This window comes from Lathamus discolor, chromosome 3, assembly GCF_037157495.1.
Source record: "Lathamus discolor isolate bLatDis1 chromosome 3, bLatDis1.hap1, whole genome shotgun sequence".
NCBI lineage: Eukaryota > Metazoa > Chordata > Aves > Psittaciformes > Psittacidae > Lathamus > Lathamus discolor.
The window spans coordinates 152,691,262-152,711,328 of NC_088886.1; the positions used below are offsets into that span (position 1 = coordinate 152,691,262).

A 20,067-nucleotide genomic window follows, 5' to 3' on the forward strand; every position below is an offset into this window, starting at 1 on the left:
TGTTCTTGATCTTTAATAATGATCTTCTGCCAGCAGGTAGGGAGGGAATAGGGATCTTTGGTTCTTCTAAGTCACAGTCTGAGTATTCTGCAAAATGGAGAGTGTGGGCTGTCTGTCTCTTGCACAAGGAAATTTCATTAAGACTGTACAGGACAAAGAAGAGTTGGGGGGAGGGTGTAGAGAGAAATATAGATGGAAAGTCACTGATGTTTAACCAGTTTTTCCCCCTTCCTCCCTTACTTTAACTTACAGATATCCTTGGCTTGCAGAAGGCATCTCAAAATGTTGTGTCGAGCTGCTCTGAGCCCTCTTGTCCGCTCCCCTGGATGGTGCTTTGTGTTATCGTCACGTGCCATTGCAGCCATTTCACATTTATGTATGTATGAGAGAAAGCACACGTTTCTAATAATGCTGGTCAGTATGTGTCTGGGCATGCCTGTACTCTTTCCTGTGTTAAGGAAAATCACCTCATTAACATTATTCAAAGGACAGATTTATGCAGGATAGAGCAAGGTTAGCAGTTAGGACTTCAGTGGAGAGGAAGGAAATTTGCTGCTTATTCTAGAACTGTTTTCTTTTTCAGAAAAATAAAAAAACACGAGTAGTTTCTTGGTTTCTCTTCAGACAGTGGTTACCCCTCAAAAGCTGCCTTCTAAATCCCAAAGCTCTAGGCAAGAGAATTGGAAATGAATTGTTTGTACTGCTTTCTGATCATATTGTATGAGGATAGGCAACTGCTATATAGTTACGTATAATGCTGGAAAGAACAGGTAAATTGGATTCCTTCACCCATTCTTTCATACGTGTTGTAGGTCTTGTTTGCATTCTCAAATAGTACCTCATGAAAATGAGGGGTAAGTGAAACTCATCTCTAGATGAGTTTTTCTCGACACATTCTCTGCTTTTATGTGTGTGCCATGTTAGTGCAGCCCTCACTTACAGTTACTCATTTAAGCTGCTTCTGCATTTAGAGCAAAATATTTACTTAAAATATTATTACTGATTTCTCTTTTCTATTGCACTGTGTTCATTTCTATCTTTCTCCAGCAGAAAAAACACCCAGAATAGTCACTTTAAATTATAAATTAATTTATTTGTATTATAGAGCATCAAAATCAGAGAGACTGAACGGATTAAATAAAATCACATAATCCGACCATGTTTATTGATTTGTAAAGAAGCCTCTGCATCTTCAGGTGAAATATTGTTTAGAATTGATTAGGTTAGAACAGTTCAGTTGGAAGGGACCTGCAATGATCATCTAGTCCAGCTGCCTGACCATGTTGACTATGCCTGATGATTGCACTGTTCTTTAAATGCCTTTCAGTAGTATCCAGTGTGATCTTCCAATCTTCTCTGTAATTTTTTCATGAATGTCTGACATCTTTTTTGACTAAGTTGCACTTTCGGTCCCAGAGTGTGCTGTCAGTAGCCTTTTTTTGTTTTGTTTTGGTTTTTTTTTTTTTTTTTTTTTTTGTCCTGGCATTTTTGAGACTGTCCAAAGTTCACCTGGTTTAATGCACTTTCTGAATAGCAATACAAGAAGATACTGAATAAGGAAACCTAGTTTAAGTTTTTTTCAAGTAGTGTGGCTTATCCATATTATGTTAATTATCCAGCTGACATGCTTGGACTGCAGGTCCAGAAATATAGAATAGTTAGGGATGGAAAGGAACTTAAGATCATCTAGTTCCAACCCCCCTGCCATGGACAGGGACACCTTGTGCAATTTATATATTATGTGCATGACTCCTTCTTCAGACACAAATCACTGTGGCTCTGAAGAGCTTCATATGAGGTATGTTGGAAGTGCTTTCCATCTGCCTTCATTCCTTCAGCTTAACTTTGTGACGCTATGTGTTTGGGTTCACCTCTTTGTCAATTAGAAAGGATCCAGACCATTCCTTGTGATTGTACCTTAATAGTGTTGTGGTTTGACCCCAGCAAGCAACTAAGTACCACGCAGCCAGTGGGATGGGGAAGAGAATTGAAAAAAGTTAAAACTCATGGTTTGAGATAAGAACAGTTTAGTAATGGAAATAAATTAAAATATAATAAGAATAGGAAAAAGAGGAGTAAAACTCAAGAACACTAGTGATGCACAGTACAATTGCTCACCACCCGCTGACTGATGCCTATCCCATCCCCAGGCAGCGATAATCCCCTTCCAGCTAACCCCCCCAGTTTATATACTGGGCGTGATGTTCTATGGTATGCAATACCCCCTTGGCTAGTTTGGGTCAGGTGTCCTGTCTCTGCTCCCTCCTAGCTTCTTGTGCAGCTCGTCATTGGCAGAACATTGAGAGACTGAAAAGTCCTTGATTCAGAGTAAGCACTACTGAGCAACAACTAAACCATTGGTGTGTTAGCAACATTATTCTCATACTAAATCCAGAACATGGCACTGTACCAGCTACTAAGAAAAGTTAACTGTCCCAGCCGAAACCGGGACAAATCTTCACTATTCTCTTTAATCTGCTGTATTGATAGTGGTCTTGCTGTCCTTTGCAGGCATTTTGAAAACAAAGATTTTTGTGGAGAAGTGTTCCCTAGCTCATTGACTTGGGTGAAGTGCCAGCCTCATGAATCTTAACTGAGTAACACTGACTGTTTCTTCTGTCTCCAATGCTTATTTATCCTGTGTGAAGGTGACTTCCAGTTCATATGTCCATCATCCTTCTTCTGCTGCCCCTAGTTAAGCAACACGCAAAAACACCTGACTTAGAGATGTTGTAAAAGCTGTCTTTCTTTTCTTTCCTAACAGTCAAGCTTTTGGCACTGCTGTAGGCAGGAAAGCTCTTTAGCTGTATCTAATAAGACAAAGGGAGGGAAATGTTTTTAAAACTAGTACTTTTACTTCCAATGTGAACTGTATGGGCTCTTTTACAGCATCCTTCAGTTTGGGCTCCTAGTTTTGCAGAGTCAAAGCTCTGTGACACGTGGGGTATTGGCTTATATACCTTAAGGACGGTTAGTGCTGCTCGGACATTATTCTTTATTTTTGTGACTTGAAAGTTAGCTCTTCGTTGCCAGTCACTGAGAAGTGTATATTGTGAGCTGTAGCCTTGGAAAGGGAGGAAACATTACATGACTTCAAGGCCTTAAAGTCTGAATGAAACAAAACTGCATTTTTTTTCTTTCTTTTTTTTTTTTTTAACCACAGATCTCCCTCGCCATAACCAAAGATTAAGGAATGAATCCATCCGTTGTTGGAGCAGCATCCCATTTATCACTATGCCACTCAGCCGTGCACATGGAAAATCATTTGCGCACCGTAGTGAGCTGAAGCATGCAAAGCGGATTGTAGTGAAGCTGGGTAGTGCTGTTGTGACTCGAGGGGATGAGTGTGGCTTGGCACTTGGGAGGCTGGCATCTATTGTAGAGCAGGTAATTCTGGGACTGAAGTGGAATGTTTGTTTTAACTTCAGATACTTGTTGATTGTTGGATGGCACAGAAGACTGTAGGGTAAAACTCTTAAAATGGTGATGGCCCATTAAAGCAATATGTTGGCCTTTCGCTTTTTCATCCCTTGTGCTGTGGTGGCAGATAAACCATGTAACTCAGTAAATAAGTGTCTGAAGGTGTGGTGGGTTGACCCCGACTAGTTGCTAAGCACCCAAATCCTTATTCACTCCCCATAAGTGAAGGAAAGGGGAAAAGAAACAAGGATACTAAGGCAATCACTCACTAGCTTTCACAAGCAGACATATGCTCAACTAGTCCCCAGGTGACAGCCACCTTGGAAGACAGCCCCTGCCCTTTCCTATTCTGCTATGCCAGTTCCCTTACCGAGCATGACATTATACGCTATGGAATGTCCCTTGGGCCAGTTCATGTCAGCTGTCCATAATGTGTCCCCTCCAAACTTCTTGCCCAGCCCCTAACCTACCTACTGTGATGGGACATAGTGTGAAAAAGAAAGCCTCGATGCTGTGAAAGTATTTTTCAGTATGGGAAAAAGAGAAGTCTTTAATGCCATGCAAGCACTACTTAGCAACAGGCAAAACAACAAAATGTTATTAACACTGTTTTGGTATTGAAATCCAAAACACAGTGCAATACGGGCCCCTCTGAAGAAAGTTACCTCTGTCTTGGCCACACCCAGTATAGAGGGGGAGTTTTGCACAGTGAGATTTTTATGCAGTAGGTAAGACATGACTGGGACATTAGTTGGATCTAGTAGTAAAGCTGCACTGAACTTTGTGATGTCTGCAGAAAGAGTAGACCCTTCCTGATTACCTGAGCATCTGCAGATTTTGTCCAGGAGAGAGCCTGAAACCTCATTACTTGTAGAAACAACTGGGGATCAACTCATGGATTGAGTCTCTAAAATGAAATTATGACTCTGGGATGGGGAACTGAACATGTCTTCTCTGGGAAGTAAAGTTAACATAATACTTGAAATTAATGTAAGACATTTAGCTTTAGAACTTTGAAAGGAATCTGTCCAGATGCATGTGAGGAAGAAGTAGTTAAAAGTTAGCTTCTTCACTTGTAGCATTCAAAGTTACTGTATAATGGCAGCTTTGCGAATGGATTGTGAAGAAGGTTGATGTAAGGGACAGCTTCTACTTTACATCTTTTTCATCGTATCATTCCTTAACTGTAGCAATGGAAGAGGAGGGTGAGGGGCATGGAAGTCTTACCACGTAATAGGTATTCTGAAAATTTAAGCATAATCATAGAATAGTTAGGGTTGGAAAGGACCTTAAGATCATCCAGTTCCAACTCCGCTGCCATGGGCAGGGACACCTCACACTAAACCGTCTCACCCAAGGCTTCGTCCAACCTGGCCTTGAACACTGCCAAGGATGGAGCATTCACAGCCTCCCTGGGCAACCCATTCCAGTGCCTCACCACCCTAACGGGAAAGAATTTCCTCCTTAGATCCAATCTAAACTTCCCCTGTTTAAGTTTTAACCCGTTACCCCTTGTCCTGTCACTACAGTCCCTGATGAAGAGTCCCTCCCCAGCATCCCTATAGGTCCCCTTCAGATATTGGAAGGCTGCTCTGAGGTCTCCACGCAGCCTTCTCTTCTCCAGGCTGAACAGCCCCAACTTCCTCAGCCTATCTTCATACGGGAGGTGCTCCAGTCCCCTGATCATCCTTGTGGTCCTCCTCTGGACTTGTTCCAACAGTTCCATGTCCTTTTTATGTTGAGGACACCAGAGCTGCATACAGTACTCCAGGTGAGGTCTCACAAGAGCAGAGTAGAGGGGCAGGATCACCTCCTTCGACCTGCTGGTCACGCTCCTTTTGATGCAGCCCAGGATACGGTTGGCTTTCTGGGCTGTGAGCGCACACTGCTGGCTCGTGTTCAGTTTCTCATCGACCAGCACCCCCAAGTCCTTCTCTGCAGGGCCGCTCTGAATCCCTTCTTTGCCCAATCTGTAGCTGTGCCTGGGATTGCTCCGACCCAGGTGTAGGACCTTGCACTTGTCGTGGTTGAACTTCATGAGGTTGGCATCAGCCCACCTCACAAGTGTGTCAAGGTCCCTCTGGATGGCATCCCTTCCCTCCAGCATCTCAACCGAACCACACAGCTTGGTGTCATTGGCAAACTTGCTGAGGGTGCACTCAATCCCACTGTCCATGTCAGCGACGAAGATGTTAAACAAGACCGGTCGCAACACCAATCCCTGAGGGACACCACTCGTTACCAGTCTCCAGGCGGACATTGAGCCATTGACCACAACTCTTTGTGTGTGGCCGTCCAGCCAGTTCTTTATCCACAGAGTGGTCCATCCATCAAATTGATGGCTCTCCAATTTAGAGACAAGGATGTCATGTGGGACAGTGTCAAACACTTTGCACAAGTCCAGGTAGATGACGTCAACTGCTCTACCCCTGTCCATCAATTCTGTAGCCCCATCATAGAAGGCCACCAGATTGGTCAGACAGGATTTCCCCTTAGTGAAGCCATGCTGGCTGTCACCAAGCACCTTGTTGTTTTTCGTGTGCCTTAGCATGCCTTCCAGGAGAATCTGCTCCTATATTTTGCCAGGCACAGAGATGAGACTGACTGGTCTGTAATTCCCCAGATCTTCCATTTTCCCCTTCTTGAAAATGGGGGTTATACTTTGACATAAAACCTGGTATCGTGGAAAGAAAGTTTAGCAAAAGCTGTAGACTGCATGCAGTCATTTGCATAGCTCCTAAGGGGTTGGGAAGGTGTGCAGGAGTATCTTAGAGGGTGGTTGCCTTGCTTTGCATATAGATAAACAGTTGTGTTAGCAAGAACTGGTGAGCCTAAGGTTTATCTATAAATAGCCAGAGCTGTCATGCTTGCAGTGATCATACTCCTGTTTCTTATGTATTGTGCTTACAGGTGTCTGTGCTGCAAAATCAGGGCCGGGAGATGATGATTGTCACCAGTGGTGCTGTAGCCTTTGGGAAGCAGCGGTTGCGTCATGAGATCTTGCTTTCTCAGAGTGTGAGGCAAGCGCTTCATTCAGGCCAGAGTCAGCTGAAAGATATGGTGAGTGGCTAGCGGCATTCCTGTTTTCCCTTGAATGTTGGGTAGTAACTGCTCAAGGCACTGCCTGACACCTCTTCTTCATCTTTGTAGGCTATTCCAGTCTTGGAGGCCCGAGCCTGTGCAGCAGCTGGTCAGAGTGGATTGATGGCTCTGTATGAGGCCATGTTTACTCAGTACAGCATCTGTGCAGCTCAGGTAAGGGATTACTGCTTTTCTAGACTGACTTGCTACTTCAGTCAGTGACGGAATTCTTGTTGCATATTTTTCCATGTTTTATATGCTGCTATACTTAGAATCATAGAATAGTTAGGGTTGGAAAGGACCTTAAGATCATCTAGTTCCAACCACCATGCCATGGGCAAGGACACCAGACACTAAACCATATCACCCAAGACTCTATCCAACCTGGCCTTGAACACTGCCAGGACCTTAAGGTCCATTCCAACCCAAACCATTCTATGATTTCTATTGCCATCCTACTTTGGGGGCTTGTTATAGTGTAGGTGGTAGCTTATACAGGAGTGCCCTGCTAAGTATTTCTAAAATGGGGTTAGCTGTCATCAAGGTGAAGCAAATAGGCTTTTTCTTTTCGGTGTTGATGTGTGTCTTGCACTTACGTATGGTGGGGGAGTGCCTGTTAAGATCTTGTAACAAAAGCTGTAATTGGTGATCCAGAGTGAGTGCTTAAAAATCACAAGTGGCCGAACTGCTGCCATGCGTTTTGTAATGCTGACAGAAGTGCATGTCCACGCTTTGGAACTTCCTGTCTATCTTCTCCTCAATCCTTTCTAACTTGTGGGTGATGGCGTTCCTAGCCTGGGTCTTCTAACAATACCAAATGCTGCAACTGTATTTAATTGAAGTACTTGTAAACAAGCTTTGTTTATCTTAAATACTGTGAGAATACAGAATTACATCAACTGTAAGGCCTTATTTATTTAAACACTTTTAATAAATTCAGGTACTTAAAGTGTGAAGTCTTTCCGGGAGACTGTCTGGGTAACAAGAGAATCATAGAATAGTTAGGGTTGGAAAGGACCTCAAGATCATCCAGTTCCGACCCCCCCTGCCATGGGCAGGGACACCTCACACTAAACCATCCCACCCAAGGCTTCATCCAACCTGGCCTTGAACACCGCCAGGGATGGAGCACTCACAACCTCCCTGGGCAGCCCATTCCAATGCCTCACCACCCTCACAGTAAAGAACTTCCTCCTTATATTCAGTCTAAACTTCCCCTGTTTAAGTTTGAACCCGTTACCCCTTGTCCTGTCACTACAGTCCCTAATGAAGAGTACCTCCCCAGCATCCCTATAGGCCCCCTTCAGATACTGGAAGGCTGCTATGAGGTCTCCAATGCAGCCCTCTCTTCTCCAGGCTGAACAGCCCCAACTTCCTCAGCCTATCTTCATATGGGAGGTGCTCCAGTCCCCTGATCATCCTCATGGCCTCCTCTGGACTTGTTCCAACAGTTCCATGTCCTTTTTATGTCGAGGACACCAGAACTGCACACACTGCTCCAGGTGAGGTCTCACAAGAGCAGAGTAGAGGGGCAGGATCACCTCCTTCGACCTGCTGGTCACGCTCCTTTTGATGCAGCCCAGGATATGGTTGGCTTTCTGGGCTGCGAGCGCACACTGCAGCCGGCTCATGTTCATTTTCTCATCAACCAGCACCCCCAAGTCCTTCTCTGCAGGGCCACTCTGAATCTCTTCTTTGCCCAATCTGTAGCTGTGCTTGGGATTGCTCCAGCCCAAGTGTAGGACCTTGTACTTGTCATCACTAAAATGTTCACAGTATATCTAACAATCACTGTAAGTTGCACTGGATTTTACTCTTGTTGAAGTCTGTAGACAACTGTCATTCCTTTGATTTAAAAGAATTGATTGGGCGTGCCAGAAAAGTAAGTGTACACTTGATTCCAAGTGCTATTGTAACATTCGTGTCGTGGTTGTGTTTGCTTAGTTCTCAAATATCCAATGGCAGAGTAAAAATGAAAAAAAAACCACCCAACAAAAGTCTCTTCAGACATTGAGGGCTTTTTCCCTTAAAATACTAAAAGGGAAGGGGTGGAGTCTGCATGCAGGAGGCTTTAACATCAAGATTCTTTCAGAAAAGCAAGTTCTAGATCTGAAGTCTTGAGACAAAGCATCTCTCCTGCTTGTAACAGTAGAAACATTAGAGTGTGAGGAAGAGCAGGAAAGGCAGTGTCTTAAGTAAGCTATTGAATTGTTTTGGGTCTTAGTAATTATCATCAGCATCTAAGTTCTGCTTATGTTGTTGGGTTTTTTTCCAGTTGATTCTTGGATCCTGTGATCTGTCAGCCTAAGAAATGCTATTGTAGGTTCCAGGGGAAGTTCAGGCACATAAGCCTGAAAAAGTTGTGGGAAGAGTATTTCTTAATTGTATTCTTTATCCTATGTTTCTTCAGTGGCCTGAAAGGCACCGCTGATCTGTTATGGCATGTTAATACATACACTTAGGATGTTCTCAGGGAAAGTGGTAGGCTAAGTAATGTTAGTTTTTTTCCTTCTTTTAGATTTTAGTCACCAACCTGGATTTCCATGATGAACAGAAGCGTCGGAACTTAAATGGGACATTGCATGAGCTTTTAAGAATGAATATCGTCCCTATAATTAACACTAATGATGCTGTTGTTCCACCTCCAGAGCCAAACAGTGATCTGCAGGGGGTAAATGTGGGTAAAGTATTGCAAAGGGGTGGATCCTGCTGGTACAGCACTAATCTGTACTTCACTAATGCCATAATCAGGGACCTCTGAAACCTGCAGATGGGAAACAAACACATAAAATTAGTAGTGTGGACGGAGGCTACTGGAAGACTATGCTGATCTGTCTGTTTCTGGCATGGTATAGTGTTGTGGGGGAAAAGCAGGGCAGTTGATATCTGCTCTGCAAAAGCAAGCATATCTGGTTTGGTTTTCACTGAAGATCTGAAGTTGCGACTTCTGCAGGTCATCTAGTCCAGGACCCCTGCTTTAAAGCAGGGCCAGTGAGTACCTCTTGCCCCGTCACTGGGCACCAAGGTGGATAACGCAGGTATTGGTCACACTGCTAGTCATTTTGATACCACTTTACTGCATTCCAAAAGTATATCTGCTTTAACACAGAGATCACCTTCTGAGTTTCTGGTGGGTGTAAACAAAGAAGCTCAGAAGGACCTGATAGTGCTGAGGTAGCTTGCATTTCTATGTCTCAGCCGAGTATTTCCTAGTTCCTCCCACTGATCAGTAGTGCTGATATGCATGTGCGTTGCAGGTGATAAGTGTGAAGGATAACGACAGTCTGGCAGCACGACTGGCTGTGGAAATGAAAACTGATCTCCTGATTGTTCTCTCAGATGTAGAAGGTTTGTGAGTGATTTCTTTAACGGGGGTTTACTGCTCTCTTCAGCTTGTATATTTTACAGGGACAATTGCAACTTGCCACATAACTCCTTAAGGGATATATCCAATGTTGATACTATTACATAAGCTAAAGACTGTCTGTCAGAATGCATGTGAACTTGGACTTGTTCCAGAACCCAGAATGCCATATGTACTATGGTACTTCTGCTAGCTTCTCAGAATTGTATGATGTAGTCACGATTTATACGTATGTGTTTAGAATCATAGAATCATAGAACAGTTAGGGTTGGAAAGGACCTCAAGATCATCTAGTTCCAACCCCCCTGCCATGGGCAGGGACACCTCACACTAAACCATCCCACACAAGGCTTCATCCAACCTGGCCTTGAACACCGCCAGGGATGGAGCACTCACAACCTCCCTGGGCAACCCATTCCAATGCCTCACCACCCTCACAGGAAAGAATTTCCTCCTTATATCCAATCTAAACTTCCCCTGTTTAAGTTTTAACCCGTTACCCCTTGTCCTGTCACTACAGTCCCTGATGAAGAGTCCCTCCCCAGCATCCCTATAGGCCCCCTTCAGATACTGGAAGGCTGCTATTAGGTTCAAATCCGGAGTATAAGGCAAATGCTCTTCTACAATAGTTTGTTTCTCCTGGCAGCAGGTTCTTTCTTTCAGTGAATTACAGGTACATTACAAGTCCTGGTTATTGCCTTCCAGATACCTGGAACTTGCTAGCTTTTCCTGACTCACAGAATCACAGAATCCCAAGGGTTGGAAGGGACCTAAAAAGATCATCTAGTCCAACTCCCCTGCAAGAGCAGGGTAACCTACAGTACATCACACAGGAACTTGTCCAGGCGGGCCTTGAATATCTCCAGTGTAGGAGACTCCACAACCCCCCTGGGCAACCTGTTCCAGTGCTCTGTCACTCTTACAGTAAAGAAGTTCTTCCTGATGTTAACGTGGAACTTCCTATGTTCCAGTTTACACCCATTGCCCCTTGTCCTATCACTGGATATCACTGAAAAAAGCCTAGCTCCATCATCCTGACACCTACCCTTCACATATTTGTAAACATTGATGAGGTCACCCCTCAGTCTCCTCTTTTGCAAGCTAAAGAGACCCAGCTCCCTCAGCCTCTCCTCATAAGGGAGATGTTCCACTCCCTTAATCATCTTTGTGGCTCTGCGCTGGACTCCTTCAAGCAATTCCCTGTCCTTCTTGAACAGAGGGGCCCAGAACTGGACGCAATATTCCAGATGCGGCCTCACCAAGGCTGAGTAGAGGGGGAGGAGAACCTCTCTTGACCTACTAACCACTCCCTTTCTAATGCACCCTAAGATGCCATTTGCCTTCTTGGCCACAAGAGCACATTGCTGGCTCATGGTCATCCTCCTATCCACCAGGACCCCCAGGTCCCTTTCCCCTTCGCTACTTTCCAGCAGGTCAACCCCCAACCTGTACTGGTACATGGGGTTGTTCTTCCCCAGATGCAAGACTCTACACTTGCCCTTGTTAAATTTCATCCAGTTTCTCCCCGCCCAACTCTCCAGCCTGTCCAGGTCTCGCTGAATGGCAGCACAGTCCTCTGGTGTGTCAGCCACTCCTCCCAGTTTTGTGTCATCAGCAAACTTGCTGAGGGTGCACTCAGTTCCCTCATCCAGGTCATTGATGAAAATATTAAACAGCACCGGTCCCAGCACCGACCCCTGAGGAACTCCACTAGTCACAGACCTCCAGCTAGATTCTGCGCCATTGACCACAACTCTCTGCCTTCTTCCTTTCAACCAGTTCTCGATCCACCTCACTACTTGATCGTCAAGCCCACACTTCCTTAGCTTATCTATGAGGATGCTGTGGGAGACAGTATCAAATGCCTTACTGAAATCAAGAAAAACTACATCTACCGCTCTACCATCATCCCTCCACCTAGTCACTTCCTCATAGAAGGCTATAAGGTTGGTCATACATGACTTCCCCCTCATAAAACCATGTTGGCTGTTCTTAATGACCCCCTCATCCTTGATATGCCTAGTGATGGAGTCAAGAATAAGTTGTTCCATCATCTTTCCAGGGATGGAGGTAAGGCTGACCGGTCTATAATTACCCGGGTCCTCCTTCTTGCCCTTCTTATAGATTGGTGTGACCTTTGCCATCCGCCAATCCTCAGGCACCTCGCCCATTTCCCACGACTTACCAAAGATGATGGAAAGTGGCCTAGCAATGACCTCCGCCAGCTCCCTCAGCACCTGTGGGTGCATTCCATCCGGACCCATCGATTTACAGATGTCCAGTTTGCATAGCTGATCCCTAACCCAATCCTCATCTACCAAAGCAAACTCCTCCTTTGTCCTGACTCCTTCTGGGGCTATAGAAATCCGGGGTCCCAGGCATTTTGCTTACACTGCCCTAGTCTTCTGAGCTGTGCTGCTGTAACATAAGTCTGTCACCTATGGGTGTTAAAGGTCCTTTTCTAGAGAGAGAAAAGGGTAGTGAGTGCAGTTTCAGATCAGTGCAGTCCACATCATGCAACTCACATAGTCTTTTTCATCTTATCCGGGTTTCTTTCAGTGGATCCTGAAAGAATCCTGGACTTTAGCACAAACTGTAAGCCCTGAGGAGGAAGGAGACGCCTTTTCATAAGCACAGTTTCTTTTAGCACATTCGGCTGGATTTCATAGTTGATTCTAGTTGAAATTACTGAGAATAACTCATAAAAGCAATAGTCAAAATAACTTGTAAAAAAATTAACCCCCAACACCACCATTCCCTAATTTTATTCATTCAATGTGACATCTTGTTTATGGAAAGATTAATGTTCTCTCCTCTGCCAGCTAGGGGAACACAGATAGTCTGCACTTGTGCTTCCTAATTTGTAATGCCAGTATTTGTTCACATAGAATTTCTGGGAAATGTGGTGTTTAGGTTTAAGGTGTACCAAGTTCAGGTTTAACATGTTATGTAAACCAAAGTGTCAGTCAACAACATAGTTACATAAAATTACCAGATTAAAAAAAAAAAAATGAGTATGCTTCTAGTGTGGTGTTCCTTCTTAACAGAATTTGATAGTTACCCTTTTTACCTATTTCTAAATTGCCCAGTTTATCACTGTACAACCCAGCAATCAAGAATGTCAGCTGAGATTTTGGTGAGGAAGACTATCCTTTGCCTGTTCAGTTATGGGCTTGTATATGTAAGCCTACATACGTATTTTTATATTGAACATATAAAAAAGTATTTGTAAGCTCAACCAAATGTCACTACCTCCCAGCCTGCATGCTGCTGTTCAGCATGGGGGCTTTGAGTTTTTTACTCGTTATGCGTTCAGTGAAGTTGTAGTTCTTGAACTTTCAGTTCCACAAAAAGCAGGGTTCAGTCAGAGTTTGCCGTCCTGTGAAGTGGAATACAGCTTTTCAGCCTCAGGGATTTTTTTTTTTCTTTCTTTTTCCACGGTGAGTTTTGGGTATGAGGATATATAATACTAACAGATTTTTATTATTTATTTCAGGACTCTTTGACAGCCCTCCAGGATCTGATGATGCAAAGCTAATTGACATATTCTACCCAGGAGATCAGCAATCTGTAACATTTGGAACTAAATCTCGGGTGGGAATGGGAGGCATGGAAGCCAAGGTAGAAATATAGAACATTTGTTTTGTAATTGGGAAGGAGAAGCAGATTTGGGAATGGGAGATAGATACAAAGATTGTGCTGCCATTCAGGTGGATCTTGACAGGCTGCAGAAATGGGCAGAATAACTTCATAGAGTTCAGTAATGGGACATGCCAAGTCCTATCCCTAGGGAGGAGCAGCTCCATTCAGTGATATGGGCTGGGGAGCTGACTGGCTGGAAAGCAGGGATGCAGGGGTCTTGGTTGGGTTGTGTTAGAAAGAACATAGCCATCATCAAGGGAAATTAGTATTTCCCTCTATCAGCATTAGTGAGACCACATCTGTAGAGCTGTGTACACTGTAGCACAAGGAGGACATAGCATATGGCAGTGAATCCAGCAGAGAGCCATAAATCAATAAATGTGATTACAGAATTGGAGCGTCTGACACACCAGGAGAGGCTGAGATCCTACTGAATGAAATTACTATTCCAACAACAGGTGTACTCCCAAGCAAAAAGTAGAAGCAAAGAAATAAAAAATCTGATTAGAACATGAACAGGAAATGTGAACAGAGTAGGTGAAAACATTGTGTGGAAACCTGAGCTTCTTCAGCAAACTTAATAACTTCACCAAAGGGTTATAAACAATGAGAATACATCTACATCTTAACCAGAACCACAAGGAGTGCTTAGCTGCTCAAACTTTAAGGGAGTGTTTCGAACAGCTAAAGGTATTGAATAATATTTTAATGGTATATGGTAGTGGCTAGGCCTGGAGCAAGAACAGTGATCTGCAGTACAAGCAGTGTTCTATGGTCCCTTAAAGTGATTAATTATCAATGGCCAATCCATATCAGGGAAATTGGCAACAGAATCTTAAAAAACAAACAAGAACAACAAAAAATTTGGTTACTTCAAACAGTAAGAACTTGAAACAGAAGGTAATGGTGAAAAATAAAGTATGATCAAAATGCCTTTGCAGAAGTCTTGACAAAAGCAGGCTGCTAGGAAAATTTGAAGTACACTCGTAAAGGGGCAGCTAGTTAAGGAAAGGAAGGTAAAGCACAAATACGTGATCTCATTCAGTGCTACATCATTATGGAAATTCCTGAGTTGTGTTGAATGTTCTTTGAATTTGGACATCAAAGTGGAGCAAGAAGTCCTGTTGAGAGTGTGATTCAAATAAAAAGTGAATTTCCTGAAATTGGCTCTTTCCTTCACTAGGTGAAAGCAGCTCTATGGGCCCTCCAGGGAGGCACCTCTGTAGTGATTGCAAATGGAACCCACCCAAAGATCTCTGGTCATGTCATCACAGACATTGTGGAAGGGAAAAAAGTTGGAACTTTTTTTTCAGAGGTAAAACCTGCAGGTGAGTGCAGGGGTAATGTGTACACTGAGACTTGTAGAGATTTCGTGAAAGGTTAGAGTTACAGTTTGGCTAGACCTGTACAATAACTGGGAAGCCACACTCTGCTTGAAAAATTGATTTTGAAAGGTATTTTCTAAAGTAGGAATAGAAAATTTTGAATTCTCTACTGTGGTTCCCTCCAGCTGATAAACTGCTGCATCAGACTTGCATTTGAAGAATGCTATGAGTAGAGTTGTTACCATTTTTAGTTTTAGAGGTTGTCATCTAACATTGAAGATTTCAGTGTGAAAATGTGGACATAGAATGAGCAGCTGAACTAAGATAGTGTTTACTTTTATTTCTTAACATAAGTTCCTTTTACAACTCAGTCTTCTGAGATGTTAGGTAGAAATATTTTCTGGCCACTACATTGCTGGCACAGCTCAGCAGTCACTGGAGAATCACTTTAACAATCACTGGAGAAAATCAGACCAAAGATGTGTGTCCTTAGCTAAATAGGACAAGTAGAGTGACACACCTGACTTGAGCTTTAAGCCAAGCAAATTTCTTTGTGTATAATAATCCTGAATTGATATCTTGTATGAATTTGTTGGATCATCCTTTGAACCCATGTAAAGACTTGGCATACACAGTGTCACAATAGTTAAGAGCCTTAACTAGATACTGTGTGTAAACTCTGCACCTAGAATTATGTGAAGACTGCTTGCTTTAAATAATGTTTGGGTTGGTGGGGAAGGCTTTGAATTTTCATCCTGATAGGTTCATTGACTGTCCCTACTGCCTGTATGGGCGATCAGCCCCTATTCAACTTCAAAGATATGAGACATAGTCTTTCCACTCATCATCTCTCTTCCATGTGAAAGAGGTTTGGTTTTAGACATTTTGTACTGACACTGTTCCAAAAACTTGGTCATCCCTGTTTCTCTTGTTTGAAACTGTTTTCATTCTGTTGTGGTCGTTCTGAGATGGACAAAAATCAGGATTTCAAGATGCAAATGAAGCTTTAATTTATCCAATGGCAGGACCTAGCTGAGTTTTAGTAAGATTGATATTTTTTTATCTGTTCTTTAATTGCCCTTTCTAATAATTCCAAACATTTCATTTGCTTTTTGATGTTAATGTTCACTGAGATGATGTTTTCATAGTAATTCATATTATTTGTGACAATATTAAGGTCTGATTATTCCATTTCCCCTCTACATTGCTTCATGGTTATTTAGTGTGAATTACACTTGACCTTTTGTGGCTTAGTAACTTGGCTGCAGAAGAAATCATGGAAAGACTTGGGGGCATTGGGTGAGAAGCTCCCAATGACCTGGCTTCCGTGTGCACTTGAGCCTAGAACCCCATGTGCTGGGCTGCACCCCCAAAGCATGAGCAGCAGCTCAGGGAGGGGATCCTGCCCCTCTGCTGTGCTCTGGGGAGACCCCCCTGCAGTTCTGATCCAGCTCTGGGGCAACAGCACAAGAGGGATGAGGAGCTGTTGGAGTGAGGCCAGAGGAGGCCACGGAGATGCTGCGAGGGCTGGAGCAGCTCTGCTCTGGAGCCAGGCTGAGAGAGATGGGCTGGGTCAGCCTGGAGAATAGAAGGCTCCTTAAAGGGAGACCTTAGAGCAGCTCCAGTGCCTACAGGGGCTACAGGAAACCTGGAGACGGGCTTTGGGCAAGGACCTGTAGGGACAAGAGGAATGGCTTTAACCTGCCAGAGGGGAGATTGATATGATCTCTAGGCAGAAGCTCTTCCCTGTGAGGGTGCTGAGGCGCTGGCACAGGGTGCCCAGGGAAGCTGAACACTGCCAGGGATGGGGCAGCTACAAGGCCAGGCTGGACACAGGGGCTTGGAGCAACCTGCTCTAGTGTGAGGTGTCCCTGCCCGCCCGTGGCAGGGGTTGGAGCTGGGTGAGCTTTAAGGTCCCTTCCAGCCCAAACCATTCTGTGATAATTGATGAATGGCCATGGTTTGAAGAGAGAGTATGACAGATGACAGGGTCATCTGGTCCTACCCCTGGTCAAGCAGGTTGCCCAGGACTGTGTACAGGTAGCTTTTGAATATCTCCTAGAATTTAGACTCCACAACCTCCCTGGGCAACCTGTGCCAGTGCTTGGTCATCCTCGCAATGCAGAAGTGGTTTCTGATGGGAGGCACCTCCTGTGCTTCAGTTTGTGTCATTGTCTCTTCTCCTGTTGCTGAGCATCACTGAAAAAAGCCTGTCTCCATCTTCTTCACAGCCTTCGTTTGGGTACATACTGATGAGATCCCCCTGAACCCTCTTCTCCAGGCTAAATAGTTCCAGCTCTCTCAGCCTTTCTTTGTACAAGAGGTGCTCCAGTCCCTTCATCATCTTTGCTGCACTTCATTAGACTCTCCCCACAGTGTCCATGTCTCTTTTGTACTGGGGAGCCCAGAACTGGACAATTTTAGGGCAGTTTATGGTTTATCCATAAGCTGCTTGCAGACTCTTTGGGGAAATGCTTCCTGAACTTGGTGACTTGTTCAGAAATAGAAACAACTGACCTGTTCTGTATCATTTCAGTTTGAGAGGGATTGTTTGAGGTCCTGCCAGGAAAAAAAAAAAAAAAGACAAACCCCCACCCTTCTTCTGCAGGAGCTCTTCTGAAATGCATCCAGAGAGAGACAGGGGGAAGCAAATTTTCTGTGAACTGTTAACTCAGGTTGGGGTTTGGCTTCCATTATTATTTATACATTCCTATGCTATTTTATAATCCTTTCTGTTTTCCTCATAAAGTTTTCAAAGCTTGACTCTTCTTTCAATAGCCTGAGACTTAGCAATCCTGGTGCTTTTCCCCTTTGTCAAGTCTTTTTGATGCAAGGTGCACCCTTGCCTCTGACGCAGTGACCTTACAGAATCTCTATCATGACTTTGGGGAGCACGGTAGTATTGTATCAGGTACAGATTTTCCTGTTCTAGCATACATCAGTTTTCTTGAATATGTCTGTTTCATACTCTGTACCTGCTTTCCTCCAGAAAAAAGTGGAAAATAGAAGGACTAGTGTTTACTTTCACATGTGCTGTTACTTTGTATATCATATTTCGGGGTTTTTTTGCAGGTCCTACAGTAGAGCAGCAGGGTGAAATGGCTCGGACTGGTGGCAGGACCCTGGCAGCTCTACAGCCTGAGCAGGTGACAGAACAATATGGCCTCACTTGTTAAGGTTGTGAATGTGTGGCAAGTTTTACAACATCGATTTATAACACAGGTGGGCCACTTAGGACAATCAATTCTTTGTGTGCCAGATCTGTCATTTGGATTGGAGCATGCTTAAAGAGATAAGAAAAACATAATGTACGTTGGGGTTATGAAGTACTATGTGCTTTCGTGTGGGTTTTTAAAAATGTTAATAGTGTTGAATATCACACAGAAATTAATTGTGCTCAGAGCTGCTGAAGAATTGACTGGACAAATTTGTTCCATTCAATCCTGTGGGTAGTGTATGCAGAAGAGGAGATGCAGACAACCAATTACTACTCTGCAGCTGGCTAGAGTAGTTGCAGCTGTGGCAAAGAAGAGAAGGTGGTCTTAAAAGAACATTCTGGATTCAGGGAAGAAGACTAGGCATGAGAAGCAAGATAATAAACAGCAAAGCAAAGGCCAAAGCAGTGTTCAGCCTCATTTTTTCAATGTGATGCAGGCCCCAAGTATTCAGGGAGTCAAGACACTGAGAGCTTGTGGTCAACATAAATGGACTGAAAGTGACCAGATGTCAACTAACGTGGACTTTGTGTAAGAAGTCAGTTCAGAAACTGTTTTCTCTTTCAGAGAGCGGAAATTATCTATCGTCTTGCTGACTTACTAACTGACCAGAGAGAAGAAATTCTCTTGGCAAACAAAAAGGACTTAGAAGAGGCTGAAAATAAAGGTAATATTTCAGGTCCTTCCATAGTAATCTATTGTCTTGAGCCTCTTGGGGCCTCAAAGGAAATGAGCAGAATTAGCATCTTCCATCTCCTGGGATTGAGTAGTATAGCTGTCACAGAGTCGTGAACCCAGGACCTTGAGACCTTCTCAGTGGAGACAGCTACAACTTCCTTAATTGCTTAAAACAGATGCCTTCATCAGGGAAGATCCCAAGGCCTTGCAAAACATAAAGCAGTGTATTGTAATAAATAAAAAAAATCAGTGCTCCATTTTGCCAGAAGAGGCTTGCTTAAAAATTAAATATGACAAACATGACCTCTGATACTTTCATGCATAAAGTGAATATTTTCTGGGCTGCTTAAAATTATTTTTGGCTCCTGAAGAGAAAGCTGTTGTCTCTATACTTAAATTGCTGGTATCGAAAAAAAATCATGCGCCCTTCTGACTGAGGAAGGTTCCCTTTAGGTAGCTTGGACTAAGCCCATTCTTCCATATTAGACTGATAACATTCAGTCAGAAACTGGGATTGGGATAGCAAATGTATGAAAATGACGTATCATGAATTGCAATACTTTGTGGAAGAAGCCAGGGAACCATTTTTTTTGTTGTTGTTTTTAGTGACTGGAGCACTTGAGAGGATGTAGCTGGGTTAACTTATTGCCTGAACGTGTTCAGACAGAAAATGCAGGCAGTTGTTGAGCAGTCTGAACAGAAATGCTATGCATGCCTCTGTGCTTTGAGATTTCTAGCTGTAATATAGAAAGATGAAATTACTGCCCAAACCTTCCAGAACTACTGCAAGGATATAAATTTGTAAGAAATTCAGACATACAGCAGTACTAGAAATTGAAAAAACCTTATCTTTGTGGATGTTGATGTTACTTCATGTACAAATCACTTTAACCACATTAAGTGAAAATGTGGTGGTGGTGGGTGAAATCATTGTCACATTTGAGCGGTTTTGTTGTGGCAACTGGACTTAATGCTGTGCATTTTTCATCTCAGGTGGGTTTCTTGCTAGGGTGTAGGAAATAACTGAATTTTCCTTAGGTTCACCGCTTGTTTAAGTTGCTTTTGCTTGAGCCAAGGCAGACCAATCTATAGAATCATAGAATTGTTTAGGTTGGGAAAGACCTTTAAGATCATTAAGTCCAACCATAAATCTGCTACTGCCATATCCACCACAAAACCATGTGCCACATCTGTATGACTTTTAAATCCCTCCAGGGACAGTGACTCCACCACTGCCCTGGACAGCATGCTCCAATGCATGACAACCCTTTCGGTGAAGACAGTTTTCCCAATATCCGGTCTAAACCTCCCTGGCTTAACTTGAGGCTATTTCCTCTTGTCC

The 20,067-nt window shown here is 43.6% G+C and overlaps 1 protein-coding gene across 12 annotated transcripts in view; it reads left to right on the top strand.

Moving 5' to 3' along the window:
• Positions 1–20,067, top strand: part of ALDH18A1 (aldehyde dehydrogenase 18 family member A1) — a 40,280-nt gene that overhangs the window by 8,766 nt on the left and 11,447 nt on the right. For 8 of the 12 annotated variants that reach the window (XM_065672519.1, XM_065672516.1, XM_065672517.1 and 5 more), the window contains 10 exons: positions 253–376; positions 3,164–3,387; positions 6,331–6,480; positions 6,571–6,675; positions 9,020–9,178; positions 9,759–9,849; positions 13,362–13,486; positions 14,691–14,835; positions 17,905–17,978; positions 18,615–18,714. In XM_065672519.1, the coding sequence (XP_065528591.1) occupies positions 283–376; positions 3,164–3,387; positions 6,331–6,480; positions 6,571–6,675; positions 9,020–9,178; positions 9,759–9,849; positions 13,362–13,486; positions 14,691–14,835; positions 17,905–17,978; positions 18,615–18,714 (1,267 nt within the window). In that variant the 5' untranslated portion in view covers positions 253–282. Of the gene's footprint in view, positions 1–252; positions 377–2,554; positions 2,649–3,163; positions 3,388–6,330; positions 6,481–6,570; positions 6,676–9,019; positions 9,179–9,758; positions 9,850–13,361; positions 13,487–14,690; positions 14,836–17,904; positions 17,979–18,614; positions 18,715–20,067 lie in introns of those variants that run through there. The other 4 variants (XM_065672523.1, XM_065672512.1, XM_065672524.1 and 1 more) reach the window with 3 other exon arrangements.